General features: G+C 43.5%; 1 protein-coding gene across 1 annotated transcript in view; it reads right to left on the bottom strand.

Moving 5' to 3' along the window:
* The window catches only part of CUX2 (cut like homeobox 2), a 277,255-nt gene extending 256,319 nt beyond the window's left edge, over positions 1-20,936 (bottom strand). The window contains exons 1-2 of the mRNA XM_074205699.1: positions 20,134-20,936; positions 11,757-11,858 (exon numbers count right to left, since the gene is read on the bottom strand). Of these exons, the coding sequence (XP_074061800.1) occupies positions 11,757-11,786 (30 nt within the window). The 5' untranslated portion in view covers positions 11,787-11,858; positions 20,134-20,936. The remainder of the gene's footprint in view (positions 1-11,756; positions 11,859-20,133) is intronic.
* Between the last annotated feature and the right edge of the window lie 549 nt (positions 20,937-21,485).

Here is a 21,485-nt window from a genome sequence, read left to right as displayed (position 1 = left end):
TGACTGGTTTGTGGAAGACTTGAAGGAGGCAGTAGTGGGGCAGATGGCAAGAGCCCGATTCTGCATCTGGCCCCAGCTAGGTGACCTGGGACAAGTCACTTCTCTCTTTGCTTCCTCTGTAAAAGGCTGCTCTGGGCTCTGACGTGCTAGAAGCCAAGGCTCCTCCCAGGACAGAGGATGCCCTGGGCTCAGTCATTCTGGGTGGAAGGGCCCTTTCAGACTTTGGTTTCAATAACTATAATTAGTCATATGGCCTGGCCTAGAAACCTGCCAATCTGGTCTAGAGAGAGAGAGAGACAGAGCTTGGGGAATAGGGAGAGACCATCTCCACTCCTTTCTCTGTTCCTCCTTCAATGCCCCAGGGCCACAGGCAGCAGCAGCAGCAACAAATCCTCTCCAGGAAAAAAAAAATCATCAAGAATCTGATGGTGCAGTCGGGCCCTCCAACCCCTGCCCCCCACTTCCAACCCAGCCATCTCCTTGACATCCCTAGAAACTGCCTCCTGACCTCTCCCAGCCACAATAAAGTGGCTGCATCGGCTATGTCAGAAACCCAACTTCACAAGCCGAGGCCGGCCGCCTCATGGGCGTCTCTGTATTATCGATCCCCTGACTGTAACAGCCAGTATAATTTTGCTTAGCTTCGAATACCTGGCCATCAGAAATTCCACGGCCATAAGGTGATAAAGCATTCTCTAAAACATGAGAAAAAGATTAAGCCTCCTTATGGTTAATAATATACTGTACCCTGTCTGTCAAGCTAGCTGTTTGCTATTGAAAGCCCACTATTAGACACTTATTTAAAAGGCCCTTCAAGGCTTCCTAAGAAAAGTGCAGTTATGCATTTTTTTTCCCCTTCTTCCTGGCAAGAAGGGCTATAGATAAACATCAATTCGCTCCCGCGGATCACAGTCACAGTAAATAAATTTTTCAAAAAGCTAAAGTTTTTCACAAAGGCTCCTCCGAGCTCCCATTTCACACAACATCAATGTTTGGCCTCTAAGAAATAAAAGCTCTAAGGTTACCTTCTCCAGAGCTAAATTATCAATTGTAAGTCACTTTAAGGGGAAAAAAAATAGGGCATCTCAATGAGAGCCGGGGAAATGGAAGAGCAGGATTGGCCCTGGCATCATTTCCGTTGGCAGTTGGAAATAGGGAGGGCCAGGTGGTCATTCAGAGAGGAAATGGGCCTGGGTTGTTCTTAACAACCCCAGGGGCCAGCTGTGGCCTCAGCTCTGTTCATACTCCCGGTGGGGTCAGAAATGCTCTTTTTCTAGGCCCAGCATCACAGACAGATCCCCCCAGTCCCGGGCAGGAGAGCACAAGCAGCCCTGGACCAGTTCAGTGACTCAGGCTCCCAGTTATTTTTACTTTCTTCATCTTCTTTTTTTTTTTATCACTTTCTGAAGTGGCAGACGAGGCTTGTCTATTATAAAATATTTGTTGCAAACAGACACACACACACACACACACACACACACACACACACACTCCACCCTCCCCACACGGCTCTGTCTGTCTGTGTAAAAATCTCAATTCAGTGAAGTGCCAGGGACTAATAAGTGGGGAAATGGAGACACCAGCTCCAGTGAATTGGAGTGAGAAAATACCAGGGGCTGAAGGAGGCTGGGACCGCTGGCTTGGCTTGGGAAAGGCTTTGGGAAAAAAAAAAAGGACTATTTGCTTCTCTGAGAAATGGCTTGTCTCTATTTTATGGCTGGGGAAACTGAGGCATGGGGAAGCCAGAGAAAGAGGTGCCACCCAGTTGCTGACCAGGACAAGGCTAAGATTTGGGGGGAAATACATCCTGATGAAAGGGAAAGTTTTCTGGGCAAGGAGGTAGAAAAGCATGAATACTGGAGCTGGTGTACGATATCTAAGCTTCTTCCTAATTCTCTCATTCCCTGCTCTAAGGCTCCTCCCAGCTCTGCCATCCCCAGTTCTAAGGCTCCTCCCAGCTCTGCCATCCCCTGTTCTAAGGCCCCTCCCAGCTCTGCCATCCCCAGTTCTAAGGCTCCTTCCAGCTCTGCCATCCCCTGTTCTAAGGCCCCTCCCAGCTCTGCCATCCCCTGTTCTAAGGCCCCTCCCAGCTCTGCCATCCCCTGTTCTAAGGCCCCTCCCAGCTCTGCCATCCCCTGTTCTAAGCCCCTTCCAGCTCTGCCATCCCCAGTTCTAAGGTCTCTTCCAGCTCTGACATTCCATTTTTCAGGGATGTGGTAGTAGAGGGAATTCCTAGTCTAATTCTATGACTTTGAACCTTCTTCTCCAAAGAGGACTGTGGCACATTGCTCTTCATACAGTGAATATTTAATATATGTTTATTTATTGAACTGAAATGAACACTTGTCTGGACTAGTCTGTTAACAGTCTCCGGTCTCAAGTTTTATCAGGATAATAAAATAAAATGGTAACGATTGATGCACAAGCATAAATAAATAGAGCACCTATTGTGTGTGAAGCAATGGTCATGGTTCAAGCCAACAAAACATTTATTAAGTCCCTACTGTGTATCAGAAATTATACTATGCACTGAAGATTCAAAGATAAAAACAAAAGAGTTGGCTGCCCGAAGGAGGTTAAATTCTATCGGACAGTCCTATTGACTGGTGTGCCAGTCTCTCCTAATTGTTCTCTGGCCCTCCAGTCTCTTCCTTCTTCGATCCATCCTCCATACATCTGCCAAGTCTGACCAGTCCCAGCCCTCCCCCACTCCCACCCACCATTCAGAAATCTTCACTAGTTCCCTAATGTCTCCAGGAAAAAAATATCAGACTCATCAGACCAGAAATTAAAGCCTCCCCCATCAGACCTCCAGCTTCCTTCTTCCCAGTCTTGGGCCATATTACTTCCCTTCTAATCCTCTCCACTCATTCATTCACTCAATCCATGACTTAACTCAAGCATTTATTCAGTATTTTCTATGTTCTAGAATCTAGACTGTGTCAGGAGCTGGGGATACAGCATCCAAGGAAGGCCTGTTAGCTCACCCTGGTTCCCAATATTCCATCCCGACTCCATGCCTTTACCCAGGTAGGTGGCAGCCCGTGTTGGTCTTGCCTCCCCACCAAGACCTACAGAATTCCAGAAGTCCAACTCAGGACCCCCTCCAACACGAGGTCTTTCCTGAGTCTCTCAGGGGTTAATGTGCTTTCCTCCTAAAATTACCTACTATAAACTTTCATTGATTTTATATTAACTTATTGGTGGACTCACTGCTCTGATGTTGGTTGGGTTCAAGTCTCACCTCTGACACCAATTACCTATTTGACCTCAGGCAATTTATTTTTATTTCCCTGGTGCTCAGTTACTTCTTTTCTGGAAAATGAGGGAGTTGGTCCAGTATCTAGATGGCCTCTGAGATCCCTGTGATCCTCCAAGTTATGTATGCATATTCTTCCCTAATTAGTCCTAGAGGGCAAGGACCTTCTCATTTTGACTTTGTTATACTAGTGCCTGGCTCATTCATTGTAGGTATTCAAAAATGCCTACTGGATTTAATAGAACTGTTTCAAATCCTACAGTGCAGTCCTACAGGTCTCTTGATCCCTGACTCCATACCAGTAAGGATAACTGAGTTATATATAGACTGTATATATATATACCTGAGAGGCAGTTCAGTCTAATCCCTTAATTTTCTCTTTTTCCTTTTTCCAATTAATGAGTATTTATGTTCTCTCTCTCTCTTATCTGCCCCACCACCACCTTTTGTGACATAGACATAGTTAAGCAAAACAAAATCCCCCATTGGCCATATCCAAAAATGTAGGTTCCATTCTGCATCCTGAATCCATCAGCTCTCCATCAAAGAGTAGGTAACCTGCTTTGATCATGGGCTTTAGACAAATATAATTGGCTAGTGCATTGATCAGGTTTTTAAGCCTTGGAAATAGTTTGTTTTTACAAGGCTATTATTATAGAAAATGTTCTCCTGGTTCCAGATGAAGGAACTAAGGATGAGGGAGATGAAGTTATTTGCCTGATGTCAAAGAGGTAAGAAGTCAAAGGCAGAATTCAAACCCAGGCTTCTGATTTTTTTTTTCCTTTTCACTATACCATGCTATCTAGGAGACACTGAGAGTCAGAAAACTAAATTTCCCATTGGAAAAACTGATGTAGAGTTTCTCTGTCCAGGAATATGGTTTCAAGGGCCAGGATTCTGGGTTTCAAATCTACACCCAACCAAATAAATGGTGTATTATTTTTTCTTTTCATCTGGAGTAGCAAGTCCCCCAGGATGGGGGGGATGAAGTGCCTTGCCGCATGCTAATGGAGCCATTTGGAACTCATTTCCCCCTAGTGCATCTGGACCCACAAAAAAAAAAAGAGGTAGACAAAGAGCATCCAAATAGGCTGGAGGCTGGCTGATTGACTGGGATAGGGGGCTGCTGGGTAATCATCCCTCCCTCTGATTCCCCTTTGATAGGGATCTCTTACAAATCTGGTCACTGATCACCAATACAAATGTAATCAGCAGACAAGAGCCATCCTGAAGGAAGAGGGCCCAGAACAGCTGTGCCTGGGCCCAGACAGCGGAGGAGGGAGTGAAAGGCCTAGCTTGGATACTAGCTCAGATCGTGAATGAAACACAAGCCTTGGGAGTAGCCTGCTCCCCCCCCCAGCACAGACAGCACATCCATACACAATTTAATTTGTGGAAAAACTGATCTTGTTTTCAAATCGCTCACTCCTCAGCATTTACAAAGGCCAACTTCATCCTGGGGATGGGAAAGAGCTTATGGGGTGGGTGAGTGTAAGATACACGGTAAGGATATCAAAGAGATAAAGGCAAATAGAGCTGGGTAGAAGAAGGGAGATGGATGGGATTCAAAGGAAGTGTGAGGAGAGAGGAAAGAATTCTGCATTTAAATTCATCCCACTTCTTACTGGCTAGGTAATAGGAAGGAGAATAGAACATAGGGCCTGGACCAGTGATCTTATTAATTAATTAATTAATTAATTTATTTATTAGGTTTTTTTGGGGGGGAAGGATTTGCAAGGCAATGGGGTTAAGTGGCTTGCCCAAGGCCACACAGCTAGGTAATCATTAAGTGTCTGAGACCCGATTTGAACCCAGGTACTCCTGACTCCAGGGCCGGTGCTTTATCCACTGCCACCTAGCCACCCCGGTGATCTTATTTAAATAAGGTGAGAAATCTCCCTCTGCAAACACCATCTCTGCAACTAAGTCTTTTTTTTATTATTTGAGGTAATCAAGGTTAGGTTACTTGTCACATAGCGAGTAACTATCAAATGGCTAAGATTGGATTTGAACTCAGGACCTCCTGACTCCAGGGCTAGTAGTCTACCCACTGCACCCCCTAGCTGCCCCCTTTATTTTCCTTTCCTGTCTCTTTCTTTTTAAACTTAGAGTCGTAAAAAATTACCTGATTGTGGCTTACTCAGAATTCCACAGCCACTGTGGTTCAGAAGAGGATCGTTTTGATTTCAAAGAAGAAATTCGATCAACCAGGTCACACTTCCTGTCTCCTATAAGCTGTTCCACTTCTCAGAATCTTCTAGACCTAGAGCTATAATCTATGGTCCCACTTTGTGAGCCATCAGAAGTGTTCACACACAGACAAGCTAGAGAGCTGCCTCTCAAGGACACTTACAGAAGAGGGTTATGCTTTGGGCAGGAATTTGAACAAGGTGACGTGGGGAAACAGTTTCTCCTCTTTGAGACTCAGTCTTCCCATTAGTAAAATTAAAAGGATAACCTCTAAAGTCCTTTCCAGTTCTAATGTGACACCTCTACGAGAAGAGAAGCAGTGAAGAAGAAAAGAACACTACAGTGAAGAATCCGCAGAATCCGGATTAGAATTCGAGCTCCTGGTAAATTTCTGGGCTATATTTTCCTCGTTATCAAATTAATGGGATTCATCAGATCATAGGGTTAGATGACACAAGAGGAAGATGAGAAGGCTGATGATGAAGCATTAATTAAACACTTTTTAGAGCCAAGATTGTGCCAGCCCTCAAGGGGATTACCTTCTAATGGGGGTGAGGGATGGGGAGGGATAAACATATAGAGTATGCTTAGGAAATAGCAGGAAGTAGAAACCTGGCTTTGTGTCCCCAGTTCCCAGCACAGTGTCTGACATACAATAGGTCCTTAATAAATGCTTTTGATTGATTGTCCTCAATTCCCCTTTTTTATTCTAGTGGACCATCTCCAGACTCTTCCCCGCTCACCAATGTTCTTTGTAAAATATGGAGCCTAAAATTGCACATGGTGCTAGCAATGGAATTTGACCAAGGGTGGAGAACGTCAGAACTAGTCTCTTCCCAGGCCTGACAATATGCTTGGCTAAACACAGCCGAGGATCATATTCGCTTTTCTGGCAGTCATGACACATTGTTGACCCGCTGTTGGGCAGCCAGCTGTAAGCAGTGAGATCCTCTTGGTTGACACATTGGAACCTCAAGAGAGCACTGTCCTCTGAGTTTGAACTGTGGGGCAGACTCATCCAAGAACCCTTGGGTTGGGGGAATTTGGGTTTAGCTCCCTTAGGTTTCCATCTAAACAAATCTGAATTCTAACAATCTCTCTTCTGTGGAAATACACATCAAACCACATGAAACATGAAACTCCCGGTAACTGGCTCAGTCTTTAAGGTTAATGCTTGAATTTGTTGACTATGCATGTGATCTGTGAAATGGGAATTTCTTTGTTCTAGTCAGTCGACCTGCTCGCTCTACTCTATGTACAGTATTACTTCCCACCTCTATGCCTTTGCCTGAGCTGGCTCATGAGTAGCATGCGCTCTTCATCTCACCTCCATCTTGTGGAATTCCTGGCTTTCTTGTAGCACCACATCTTATTTCAGAGTCTTCTAATTATTTTTATTATTGTCCAGTCTATTCTGTTACCATAGTTAGGATTTTCTTGGCAAAGACACTGGAGCAGTTTACCTTTTCTTTCTCCAGTTCATTTTACAGATGAGGAAAATGAGGCAATCAGGGTGAAGTGACTTGCCCAGGGTCAAACAGCTTATAAGTGTCTGAGGGCAGATTTGAACTTCAGATCGTCCTGACTCTAGACCTTGCACTCTATCCTGTGCCACTTAGCTGCCCCTTCCAATTATTAGCACTCTTGAAATTACTTTTTATTACTTTATATACTTTTTTTAACTTAAGATCAGAGTTGCAGAGTTAAGACCTTAGAGACTATCATCCCACTTGAGGAAATTAAGACCCAAGAATGTTAAGTGACTTATCCACTGTCACTTGGGAACTAAGTGGCACAAGCAGAATTTGATTTCCCGCTCCTTTGATTCCAGAGACAGTTCTCTTTCCACCATACCACATTGCATTCTTGCTCACCTATATATTATAACTCTCTCATTATCATGTAAGTTTTTTGATGGTAGAGATTATCCCATTTTTATCCTTGAATCCCCAAAGCTTAGCATAATGCATTTGTATACAGTAGAAACTTACGAAGTGTTTGCTGAATGAATTGACTTTTCTAAAATGAAAGCTGACCTATCCAAGGAATAATGAATAGGGGGCCAACTTCAGAGTCAGGACAACTTGGGTTCAAGTTCATTTAAAAACAATGAGCAGCACCAAGGGTTCCTGGGTCAACAGAAATTGGACAGTTCCTCATTAACTACAAAAGACAATGAATGCTGATCATCTCAATCAATAGCTCTAAGCCCACTTTATTAAAAATCAGGTCAGTCTGGCCCAATTCCCTTTGTATTAAAAAAAGTGTTTTTCTTATAATTCACCTTGGGAAATGGCAAACCACTCTAGTATATGTGTGTTTGTGTGTGTGTGTGTGTGTGTGTGTGTCTACACACACACACACACACACACATTTCAAAGGACCAGATGCTAGTTAGATGGGCACATATTCCATCATTGAAATAAACTTAATTTTAAGTCATGATCTTCTGACATCCATTGCTCTCATGACAATAAAAATGCCAGGGATGATATAATATGAATATTTAACTTTCTGATGTTGCTAATGTTTTCAACAGATCCTGATATATTGTCCGTTCCTGCTGACAGGAGCAAGAGCCCATAAGCTATTACTGTGGCTATTAGTGAGTAGCCTATTTCCGGCCGTGTTACTTCCAGGTTAGCTAACAGAACCCTTGGGCTTATGTTACTGTAATAATGCTGGGGAACTCTATTGTTCAATGCCGGCTTTTCTCCATGACCGACTCTCCCTGGTTACTCCATCACTCCTTTAAATACATCTCTGGCAAGGTTCTTTGGAGTAACTACTTGGAAGGAGGACATAATCTCTCCCTGCTCAAAGCCCCATCAGGTGAAAAATAGCCAGTGCTAATAAATGAGTAATCATCACCAAACATTTCCAGTGTCCCATCAAACAGGGGCTCTTTGGCACTCTCCTCCCATGCACTTGACTCCCAGGATGCCAGAGAGAGAAGAGAGAAAGGAGAAAGTAAGAGAGAGGGAGAGAGAAGAAAGGGAGAGGTGACAGATGGAAGGGAGAGAGACACAAAAAGGATAGAGAGAGACAGACAGACAGAGACACAGAGAGAGAAGCAGAGAGAAAGTAGAAGCACTTGCCAACACAATGCCTTGTCACTCTCCTTCCATTTTGGTCCAAATCTGACTCTGGTCAATGTCTATTTTTTTTTTAGGTTTTTGCAAGGCAAATGGAGTTAAGTGGCTTGCCCAAGGCCACACAGCTAGGTAATTATTAAGTGTCTGAGACCGGATTTGAACCCAGGTACTCCTGACTCCAAGGCCGGTGCCTTATCCATTGCGCCACCTAGCCGCCCCAATGTCTATTTTCTTTCTGTTGATTCTTGGGACCCTCCCTGATGGGGGTTTAGCAGCAAAGGTTCAAGGAGATATCAACAAACCCAATTAAATTCAATTCTACTGTTCTTCTCTGACGAAAGTCTATATTCTGCCTCCATTGCTCCTCATTAGTGGGCCTGCCTATCTGGACTGCACTCACTCCTCTGTCCTATGGAATAGGCAGTCAGGGGGCAGGTGATCATCTCAATCTGGTCTGGAAGTCGGGAATATAGGAGTTCCAATCTGGCCTCCGACACTTGATTCTTACTAGCTCTATGGCCTTGGGCAAGTCACTTATCCCTGATTGCCTGGCATCCAGGGCCATCTCCAGTCGGCCTGATTCCTATCTGGCCCCTGGACCCAGATGGCTCTGGAGGAGAAAGTGAGGCTGGGGACTTAGAACAGCACCCCTTCACTCAAATCCAATTCACATGTTTATCATGACATCACCTCTCTGATGTTATGGTCTTCTTCAAAAATGAAGAACCAAAAAACCCCATTATTATGGTATGGTTCCTACAAAAGGTCTTTGTTGATCCCCCCAGCTGCTAGTGCTTTCCAGCTTATTATTTATTTTTATATACCTTAGTCTCCCCTACTAGAATGTAAGATCCTTGAGGACAAGGATTACTTTGGTTCTCTGTATGCCCAGTTAGGCTCTTATTAAATGTTTACTGAATTGGATTCTATTGAAAAGAAAATTCCTGAATACCTACCATGTAGGGGATACTGTGGTTGGTGCTTCGAGGTGGTAGGGAGTTGACTAATTTGGGGTCTCTCCCCAGAATGCTTAGGGAAGATAAGAGAGCTACACATACTGTTAAAAAATAGAACATAATAACTAGAAGATCCTAAGCCAGGTGGTGCAGTGAATACAGTATTGGCCCTGGAGTCAGGAGGACCTGAGTTCAAATTCAGTCTCAGACACTTAATACTTATTTAGCTGTGTGACCTTGGGCAAGTCACTTTATCCCATTGTCTTACAAAGAAAAAATTCTATGAGATATGGAATAAAACACTTCTGGTTGTAGAAATTTGGTACAGACTTCAGAAAGAACAGGAGAATTGTAAAATGTCTAATAGGGTAGCTAGGATCTCCCTGATTCAGGATTTCAAGTTGGAAGGGGTATTCAGAGGGAGGAAACAGCAAAGTATATTTGGGGAAATGGTGAGTAGTCCAGTGTAGCTAAAGTTTAGGGTACAAAGAGAAGATGGAGGATCTACCTTCAAACAGGTAGAATAGATCTTGATGATCATTGAGTTTAACTTGTCCCTTTCCCACTCCCAACACACTAACACATTACAGACGAGGAAACTGAGACCCAGAGAGGTGATGTAATGGACCTAGGGTCCCCCCAGCTATTAAATGACAAAAAAAACAGATTTGGAATCCGGTTCCTCTGATTCTAATCCACTGTGCTACACTGTCTCCCTAGGATTGGGGGTGTAGGACATATTACGAATGGCATATAATTCACTGCAGGAGAGGAGAACAAGGAACACTCTTGGAGGGGAGAAATGATGTAATTAGAGGTGTACCTGAGGAAGATGAATTTAAGGCCTCTTGGAAAAAAGAAAAGACTGAAAGCCAGGAGATCAGCTAGAGGGAAATTATAACAGCTCGACATTCATTCCAACTACAACTAAAGGGACAGAATTGGGAATGGGAAAGAGGAACCAAGATATCTGCAAGGATTGGCATCTGATTGGGGAGAAGGTATGGAAAGTGGGAATCATACACCAGAATGGGAACTGAGCTGACTACATTAGAGAAAGTTAGCTGACCCCTCAGGGGTACCCCTAGAGCACTAAGGGGTAATATGGACAGGCATGCTCTGGTAGAATGAGTTCAGGGCCTTGCTATATTTAGCAAAATGTTAAACCTGGAGAAAAACAACAGAAATCAGCTGTTACACAGCTGGTAAGAGCCACATATAGAATTCAAACCCAGATCTCCCTGATACCAAGAACATATGTCTATTGCCCACTGCACAGCTAGGTGGCACAGTGGATAAAACACTGGCCTTGGACTCAGGAGGATGGAAGTTTGAATCCAGTCTCAGACACTAGATACTTACTAGCTGTGTGACCTTGGGCAAGTCACTTATCCCTGATTGCCTCCCATCCAGGGCCATCTCCAGTCATTCTGATTCCTATCTGGCCACTGGACCAGATGGCTCTGGAGGAGAAAGTGAGGCTGGGGACTTAGTACAGCCCCCCTCTCACTCAAATCCAATTCACATGTACGTCAAGGCATCACCTTCCTGAAGTTGTTGTCTTCTTCGAAATGAAGGACAGACATTATCTCTATTGCCCTTTGACTAGAAGCTGGGATCCAGGGTTTAGAGAAAGTTCTGCCCTGTCTTTCTCCCACTAAGAAGGGAACCTCCCTAATATTCTGTCTTCAGCATGGATATCCTACACTCCAAGTCTAAAATGGGAAGCTTCCCACTGTTCACCATATTTAGGGCCCCCAGCCCTAGGAAGGCAAGGGTTCCCTCAATGAGTTACTCATAGAGCCTGCCTTGGCTTCCAGCCAGACCCAGGTCTTCCCAAGAATAAATGCTCTTTCCCCATTTGGGATTTAAGACTCCCCATCACCCTCCCACCCACCCAATCTGCCCAGGAGGCCAGATCTCCAGGGGAGAGCAGGGGGAGGGGGAGCGATGATTGACAGCTACTCCGTCTGCCAGCTCATCTTGCATGTGGCAAATTCTCAAGCTGTTTCATTATACAGTGTAGTTGCTGCTGAAAAAACCTCCCCAGCAACTTTCATATTATTTTGTTTTTAAAATAGAAGTTTCCTGTGAAATTGCAAATAATTCATCACCGGGCTTCTTTAAAGCGTTCACAGGTATTTCAAATGCTACATAATCAAGTTAACAAAAATATAAAGTGTTAGGCATTCAAATATTTGAATGCTCTGATTAAACTGGGCCACTTATCCCCAGGTAGGGTAGTTTGTTATTTACTATTTCTGCAAGAGCTGATGGTCGGTCCATGGCGGGCAGACAAAAGGGGAGGGGGTTGAGCTTTTTTCTCTCTTTTTCTTTCTTTTTTTTAATAGGAAGTTTCTGTGTGAGAAAAAAAAAGAAAAGATAAAGTCTTGTTCTGGAAACATCTACAGGTTGCTCTTTGCAGTTGCTATACCTCAGGGACTCATTTTGATGGCATAATAATAAAGCTTTAAGGTTTGCAAAGGGCTTTTTACATACATTATCTCATCAGAGCTTCAAAACAACCTTAAGAAAGGGAGAGATGTTCTCATCCCACCTAGCAGCTCACCTGGGGCATCTTACCATCCTGAGGCAGCTAGGTAGGATAGTGCGTGGAGAGAATGCTGGTTGCAGAGTTTAGGAGGTCCTGAGTTCAAATCTGCCTTAGATATTAGCTAGCTGTGAATCAAGGGTAAGTGCTCTCAGCCTCAGTTTCCTCATCTGTAAAGTGGGGGAGGGGTTAGATTAGTATTAACCTTATGGGATTGCTGTGAGAGACAAATGAGATAAAACATGTGAAGCACTTTGAAAACCTTGCTTGATCTCAGTTTTTTCATCTATTAGTATCAGTATTAAATTAAATACTATTAGATTAGTATTAAAGTCATAGGGTCGTTTTGAAAAAGTCTCTCAGCTTCAGTTTCCTCATCTGTAAAGAGGGAGTGTTATTAGTTTTAACCTTATGAGGTTATTGCTTTGAAAACCTCTCTTAGCCTCAGTTTCTTCAACTTTAAGATGTTCTGAATTCCCCAGATCAGATCTCCCTAAAAAACATGCTCAACCCTAGGGAAGCCACTCCCTTCACAGACAGAAGAGAAGAATTAATGGTGCAAGAGACCTGATAAAGCAAAGCAATGAGAAGGGGGATAGGAAAAGTAATGGATCCCCCTTACTGAAGGTCTGCAAGGACAGGGCCTTTGTCAGGGGACTCCTACTCAGTGACTAGACTGGGGGGTTTCTGAGAGCCTTCGAGGCCGAAAGGCAACAGTTCAGAATGGAAATCCTGTCTACTAAGGACAAAGCTGGGAGTAGATCCAAGCTGCCAGATAGAGGAAGTCCTTCACTTTACTCAATGGACACCTTGCCTACTGACCGATGACCGTCACTGTGAGCTAACTGCTAGCACGCGGCCCAGTCGAGACCCTGCTGCCTTCTACAAGGGACATAGGTCTTGATTTTACTAAACCTAGTTAGCAAATTTAAGATGTTTGTTCATTTTTTAAAAAGCTAACTCCCCCCCACCCACATGCATCTCACCATAAAAAATATTATTATAATTTCTTTCCTTTTCTCCCCTTCTCTCTTCCTCTCCCATTTCATCGCTGTCAAGAAACACATTCTGGATTTCCTAATAGGGATGTTAAGACTCCAATCCATCCTCCATCTAGCTGTCAAAATAAGCCAATATTCCTAAAACAAATATTGGACCACATCATTCCCTGACTCAATAACCTTCAATGGCTCCCTATTGCCTTGAGGAAAAAAATTCAAAATCCCCAGTCTGGCATTTAAAAACCCTCCTCACTCTGGCTCCCAACTACCATGCTTGCCTCATCTCACATGACTCCCCATCACATACACTAAATGCTAGTTAAACTGGTTTGCTAGTTATTCCCTACTGTATACATCCTATTTTATTTCCCTACCAGCATGTCTTTGCACAGGTGGTCTTAAATGTCTGGCATGCTTTTCTTCCTCAAGGTCACCTAAAGGCATACTGAGGTTCTTCCAAAGCCCATGTCAGGTGTGGACAACAACCTTCTACAAGGATTCTATATGATGCCTTTCCTGATCTTCCTACCCCAAGCTTACTGCTCTCTCTGCTTTGAAATCTCTTTGTATAAAATTTGCATTTATTGATTTGTATTCAGGTAAGTTAGCTAGGTAGTGCCAGACCTGGAATCGAGGAGACCAGAATTCAGATCTGGCCCCGAACACTTCCTAGCTGTGTGACCTGGGCAAGCCACTCAACCCTATTTGCCTCTGCTTCCCCATCTGTAATATGAACTGGAGAAGGAAATGGCAAACCAATCTAGTACCTTTGCCATGAAAACGCAAATGGGGTCATGAAGAGTCAGACACAAATGAAAAGTCAGGACATCAACAATTGTTTTCTCCACAATAGAATGTAAGCTTCTCAAAGGTTTCTAGCAAAGGTATCAACAGCCCTAGTCCAGGCTTTCCCCATGAAAGACAATAAATGCTTACTGAAACAAATACAATTCATAAGCTCATGATTCTAGAGTTGAAAGGGACCTCAGAGGGAACAGCCTCAGTTTGGCCACCCCCTGGCCTCTCCATATTCCTAAACACCCCTTTATTTATAACTGTATTCCAATAGAATTGGTTTCCTTGGTAATCGTACACATGTAATTTTTTTTAAATTTCAAGACATTCTTTTTTTAATGCATTTAAATCTATTAAAATATAAGTTCTTTGAGGATAGGCATTGGCTTTCTTTCTACTTATATAAATGCTTCTTTTTTTTAAAAAATGTAATTATTTAAGGCAATGAAGTTAAGTCACTTGCCCAAGGTCCCACAGCTTGGTGATGGTTAAGTGTCTAAGGCCAGGTTTGAACTCAGGTCCTCCTGATTTCTAGGGCCAGTGCTCTATCCACTGCGCCACCAAGCTGCCCCCTATAAATGCTTCTTGACTTGACTAGAGAAGGGGTCCTTAGTTTCGTCTGAAGGAATTGTAGGAATTGAGCTAGCCACACCTACCATATATCAGACTGTCAATGGGATCCATGCCAATGAAAAAGGTTAAGAACCCCTGTTCTAATCCAAGCCTTTTATTTTACAAATGAGGAAACTGAGTCGCAGAGAAGTATCTGAAGTCATATAGGTAGAAAGTGACAAAACTGGGATTTGAACTCAAGTCCTCTCATTCTAAATGTTGCTTTCTATCCCCTTCACCCCTCATTTGAGAGTTATAATCCTTTAGATAATGTTTTTCCTTTATTCCCTAGACTCAAAACTGGACCTATTATTAACCATGTAAACGGAATTCTAGTCCTTAGGCCATTTAGTTATGCCTTTAAAGACCATGTATTTCAAAAGATAATTAGCCCCTTCAGTTACTGAGATCAGGGTCTCGAGACCCCAGCAAATAGCTCAGAATGAATTAACAGTCCTAGTCATTCAATTGCATCTTCACTGGCATATGGAAGAAGCCAAGATGTTCCTGAGTGTACCTGAAGTCTTTCTAATAACATACTTTCCAAATGGTTGGAGAAAGATGGATGGATAAAAGGTGACCCACCAGGGCACTATGAGATGAATTTGTTGCCATCTGAAACAGCTTATGGGATAGGAGGAGAGAAGGGGATCTTCCCATAAGTGGGAAATTGGCATTCATCTCTTTTACCCAGAGCCCCCCAGACTTGCCCAGCTGTGTCTGCCCTTTGCCAAGGAAGAACTACCCAGAAAAGTCAAGAGTTCCCTTGAAGGCCTCTAAGGCTATGAAACAGGGTTCCAAATAGGGGGCAGGGCTATGTTGTTGACCATGGCTATGCTACTCCCCCATCTTGGCTTTCATCTCCTGGCAATCCCAAGGCCCCAGAGTTTCCTCTTCTAAAGCTTCATCCCCCCCAAAGCCAATTGTTCTTGGAATGAGATTGGGCAATAGAATCATAGAAAGAAGGTCTGAAGGCCTGAATAACACAGGATATCAACGATCACTTAGTTCAGTTCCTTTCTTTTACAGATAAGGAAACTAAGACTCTGGAAAATGCAATTGGTTGCACCTAGGTAGAGACAGTGTGTTATAATGAAAAGGATTTGAGGTCAGTAAGACCCGAGATTGTATCTCATTTCTATCCATAGGTCATATAACTTTTAAGAACCTCAGTTTCTTCAAATGTAAAATGGGGATGAAAATAACATCTGGAATCCCCATTTCACCTAAATACTATTAAGGACCATCAAAGCAATATTTATAAAGTTCTACCCAAATGCTAGCACACTATAAGAATGCTAACTATTATTTTTTTGGGGGGGGTTTGCAAGGCAAATGGGGTTAAGTGGCTTGCCCAAGGCCACACAGCTAGGTAATTATTAAGTGTCTGAGACCGGATTTGAACCCAGGTACTCCTGACTCCAGGGCCGGTGCTTTATCCACTACGCCACCTAGCCACCCCTAATGCTAACTATTATTAACATTCATCATATAACGATACAGTGCCAGGTCTGAAGTGAAAAAGATTTCAACTTTCTAAGTTCAAATCTGGCCTCAGACACTTTCAAGATGTGTCACCCTGGGTGAATCACTTCACTCTGTCTGCCTTGATTTACTCGTCTGTAAGAAGAGATGGAGAAGGAAATGGCTAACCACTCCAAAGATTTTGCCAAGAAAATCCCAAATGGAGTATTCGTGAAGAGTTTGACACGTATGAACAACAACAACGACAGCAACAGAAGCACATTGGACATGCCTAATAATTGGACAATCCCAGTAATTGGCTCTGGAGCGGAACTCGGGATCCTGTCTCGTATTCTAATGCTTCTTCAACTGTACCAAGATAGCTGCCAAGCTATAGTCCTAAATCATAAGCATGACCCTAGCCCAAGGAGTTTTAGTGACTCCCTAGTGCTTCTTGGATTAAGAGACATTTTTCTACTTGTCATCTAAAATCCTTTGCAATCTGGTTCTACCCTTTTCTTCTGGAGCCCTGAGGTCCACTGACTTCACTGAATGGGCGTTAAGGAGCCTTGTCTGGGAAGAGAGGCAATACAGTGAAATTTATACAGGAAAAAAAGATGGTTCCATTAGTGAGTAAGTATAAAGGATGACTTGGAGGGGGGGTAGAGAGGAGGAATAGAGTGAGTTAGGAGGTTATTGTTAATGGTCCTAGTGAGGACCCATACCAGGGTGGTATCAGTAGAAATAGAGAGGAATGGACAGAGAGATGTATGAGATGCTGCCATCAATAAGGATGGCTATCTAGAAAATACCCACAAATCGCAGAAAGCTTAAATAGGATATGCTCAACTCATAACTAGGGCAGGGCAACCAGGACTGTTACCCACAGTGCCAAATTTAGATGGAGACACATAATTTGAAGTCCGTCAGCAGCACAGAAATAACAGCACTTTGCGCCTAGTTCACAGAATCACAGTATCTCAAAACTGGGTGGAACCTCAGAGGCCGAGTCCAGCCTGTACCTGAACAAGGATCTTGTCTACCCTATCTCAATCATCGTTATTGTTCCATTGCTTTTAGTTGTGTCTGATGCTTCATGACCCCCATTTGGATTTTCTTGGCAAAGATTCTGGATTGCCATTAATTAACGCCTTAACTTATTGCAGTGGAAAGTCTATATTTGGGGAGGAAACTGGATTCTAATCTTCTGTAGCCTCAGTTTCCTCCTTCACAAAAGGAGGGAGTTGGACTATGACACTTCTGAGGTTCCTTCTGACTCTAAAAGAGCCCACTACTGCCCAAGATGGTCTATTCTACTCTCAGTTTAGGAAGTCTTTCTTCCATTGAGCCAGTCTGTAAGAATCATTCATTAAAGATGGTGGATTGGGATGAGCTCCTCCCTTTCCCTCTTCTGTTTCCCTCACTCACGTACAACAATTTTCTCTCAGGTGTCCTGGAATCCCTGTGTCCTCTCTCCCATCCTCAAATGAAGATTCATTTTGGGTGATCTGTCAGAACTTGGTATGTGGTGCTCCAGATACAAAATTTCCTCTTTCCTAGGACCACAGCTTCAGAGCTAGAAGAAACCTTAGAGAGCCCATGTTGTTCAATTTTCTTATTTTACAGAGGAAACTTCTCAGGTTTGAAATAATCTGTCCAAGACCACAGAGGTAAGTCCCTGAGGCAGGATCTGAATCACAGAAATACCAGACAGGATTTGAATCACAGAATTACTAGGTGAGACCTGGAAGGCCTCAAGGACCACTGAGCCCAAATGCCTCAGTTTACAAATGGGACTAACCCAAGATCACACATATGAATAGTCCCCAAAATGGGATCTTGAATGCAAATCCGCCAACTCTCAACCTGGAATGGCTTCCTCCACATCCTGTGGTTCTGCTGCCCATCTATTGCCCTGTGAACATGGTACCCATGAGCCACTCTAAGCCATGGCTTTTACCCCCTTTCTCTTCTCCCCTTTGCTCTTACATTAAGGAGAATTTCTTCATTGGTAAGTAAATGTTTTCCCATCGATAGGAATGGATGACTAAATCAAACCTTTAGCTGGGGCTCTTATCTCTTAAAGAGAACCATGGATTTACCAACTAATCAGTAGATGAATCAAATACAGAATCTACGGTTTGAGTCCAGAAGGATAATCCGGTCAATTCCTCTCAGGAGGAGGGGTCTGGGTGGGAATTTGCGTAGGACTAAAAACAAACAATTGGGTAAATAAAGAGGGCCCACATCCTGCCTCACGATGCTCCTTTTATTGAGCCAGTCAGGTGTTTTGCTGATTAAAAATTGATCCATTTCAAAATCTAATCAACAGAATAGGATTCTTTCATATGTTATCAAGGGAGATGCTGACATCGAAAACCAAACCTGTTATTAACCCATGAACTCCAATGACCTGCGCCAGACTGGGCCCAGAGACGGTAAATTATTCAGTGGGCCAAGGAGCAATATTTGTAAGGCTGATGAATTTACATTGGGCCTGGGCAGCTTGGTGGGTTAAAGCCGATATCACAGTCCCATCAGTCCTTAGAGGCCACAGGTTCAGGGCTCTCTGCCACTCTGGGTCATGACTGTGAATACATTACCCATGTCTGCCAAGGCCTTCAGATGGTGCTAGTCCTTGGACTGAGGGGGGCTTTCTCCTCTTTCTGTCTAAGGGAAAATAGCTCCTTTCTCCTTCTCCTGGTTCAGCCTCCAAGGATTGTCTGCCTGCAATGCCTGGGGGGGGGGGGGGTGGCTTTTAATGAGCAAGTTAATAAATTATTTTCCTGGAACTTGAGAGATAGAGAGAGAGAGAATGGTGTGTTCTCACATGCATACTAGGGGCAGATAGATGGGGACAAATGCTTTATGCAAACATTTGGGGACTGACCCTACCTTTGTTCAAATATTTTATGTCCTCTTAAAAATGGCCCTGCTGGAATGGTATTATTTTAAAGGGACACATGTTTTCTTTCTGAGTGGAGGCTGGAAGGAAGTGAGCAGAGACCTAAGACAAGGGAACCAAAAAGAATGAACCATGTGAGAGGGAATGAGGGGCTAGAAGGAGAATCTGAGGAAAGACGGGGAGGATAGAGGAGATGTTCTGTGCTATGGCAGGACTGATAAGATTTGGCAACAGATTGGATATGATAGTCAATACAAGTAAGGACTCAAGGATGACACCAAGATTCTGGTGTCATAGGAGTCTGGTGAGACAATTCAGAAGTAGAGAAGGAGAAGTAGAAAATGTAATTGAGATTTCCCTAAGTATGAAAGTCAATTGCTAATGTCTTACCAAGGAGGTGAGACTTTGAGGCAAGAGGGCAGCTAATGAAAGTGATGGGGACCTCAGTGTGGGATTCTCCACTGATTTACTGTGTGACCTGGGATAGAGCCCTTAAAGGCCTGATCTTCTGGGCAGAATGATGTAATGGATAGTGCTGAGAATAGGAAGAACTGAGCTTGAATCTCACCTTACATACTTCCTGGCTGTGTGATCCTAGGCAAGTTCCTTAATCTCTCTGATATATAGTCCTGTTATCCACAAAATGGATATAATAATGCCTATATCATAGATGACAATCAAGTATTCTAAAGTCAATGCAATTTTGAGCTCTAGTAGCGTAAACCTTGGGGTATCTTATTAAGCTATTAAAACTGTATGTTCCATGTTTTTATCCCATATGTCTGTTTCTATAGTATACATACAGTAGCTATTCCCCATCTATATAATGGAAGGCAGTGGGGGGGGGGGTGCAGTGGATACAGTGCCAGAACTAAAGCCAAGTAGTTCTAGAGTTCAAATCTAGCCTCAGACACTTGCTAGCTGTATGACCCTGGGCAAGTCACATAACCCTGTTTGTCTCATTTGTAAAATGAGCTGGAGAAGGAAATGGCATATCACTGCAGTACCTTTGTCAAGAAAACCCCAAATGGAGTCATGAAGAGTCAGACATAACTGAACAACAACGGCAGCATTATAATGAGTGAATCGATAGAGAATGGTTTTGAGAACTTAGAAGGAAAGAAAGATGATTCATAAATTTCCGGTATTATTCATAAGATTTTTCCTGTTTGCATGGTAGTCATCCTGTAATAATCCTTCTCTCCTTTATCCCTCAAAGACAATCATTCACCATTCCACCTTCCCTATCTCTTCCCTTGGTCCACCCACATAAGTCACTTCACCTGGGCCCCCATCACTTCTCACCTGGATTACTCATTGGGACAGGCTACTAATGGATCTCCCTTCCTCTGCTCTTTCCCTTCCCAAAGCTGTCAGATTGATATCTCTAAAGTACAGGTCTGATCACGTCAATCTCCTGTTTAGAAAGTCTTTGCTGGCTCCCCACTGCCATTAGAAGGAAGGGCCAACTTCTTACTTCAGTTTTTAAGGTCTTCCACAATCGGCTTCCAGTATCCTTCCATCTTATTTCATATTCTCCCCGATTCATAGCATTTGCATCCCAGCCTAACTAGACTGCTGAAAACCACCTCATCATTCTTCCATCCCTCCTTCTCTTTGCAGAATAACAATAACACCAACGACAGTCACAATCCTGTTGCTTGGGAACAGCGGTTTCATCATCATAATTATCATCATCATCATAACAGCTGGCATTTCTATAGCACTTGTAAAGTTGCAGATATCTTCACAGACATCATCCCATTTGACTCTCACAAGAGACCAATGAAAGAGACTGGGTATTGTTCTCCCCATTTTCCAGATGAGAAAATTGAGGCTAATAGCCAGGAAGTGATTTATCTTGTATCGAAAGACAACAGCTTTAGAACTGGAAGGGACATCTGGGACCATCTATTCACATCCTCTCATTTTATAAATGAGGAGATGAAGGGTTAAAGGGGTTTAGTGGGGGCAGCTAGGTGGCGTAGTGGATAAAGCACTGGCCTTGCAGTCAGGAGGACCTGGGTTCAAATCCGGTCTCAGACACTTAATAATTACCTAGCTGTGTGGCCTTGGGCAAGCCACTTAACCCCGTTTGCCTTGCAAAAAAAAATAAAAAATAAAGGGGTTTAGTGACTTACCCAGGGTCACACAGTCAGTCAGCATCCAAGGTGGGATATGGATCTGCCTGGCTCTATGGGCAGCACTCTGTCCATGAAAGCAGTTTTACTGTCCTGCAGTCTAAAGATTTTGTCTATTTTGGCTGGAACCCATAAATCCTCAGACAGGCCAAATGTCTGTGTCTGAATCCAAATACATGCCAAGGCTGGAGTCTCCCCAGCGGCTGCCAGCTAACAGGTCACGCTTCAATCAACACAATAAAGCCCATGCATCAGTCCCCTGTTAGGCAAACTCATAGGGCTGTGCTCAACCTCAGCCTTCCTGCTTTAGGAAGGGAGAGGATATTTCATCATCACCAGGGGAGGGGGAATGGAGCGTTAACAATTTCAAACCATTAGAAACTGGCTAAAAATGATTCTTTGCTTCTCTGTCACTGCCTTACTGTGTTGGCCTAGAATCCTAGAGTAGATAGAATTGCTGTAGTTCAGGGGTCCTAATCAAGCAATTGAGCCAGACTGTGCCTCACTATCCCCATG

Source organism: Macrotis lagotis, chromosome X (genome assembly GCF_037893015.1).
Source record: "Macrotis lagotis isolate mMagLag1 chromosome X, bilby.v1.9.chrom.fasta, whole genome shotgun sequence".
Taxonomy (NCBI): Eukaryota; Metazoa; Chordata; class Mammalia; order Peramelemorphia; family Peramelidae; genus Macrotis; species Macrotis lagotis.
Note: the sequence above shows the minus strand (reverse complement) of the source record. Positions and strands in the feature narration are given on the sequence as shown.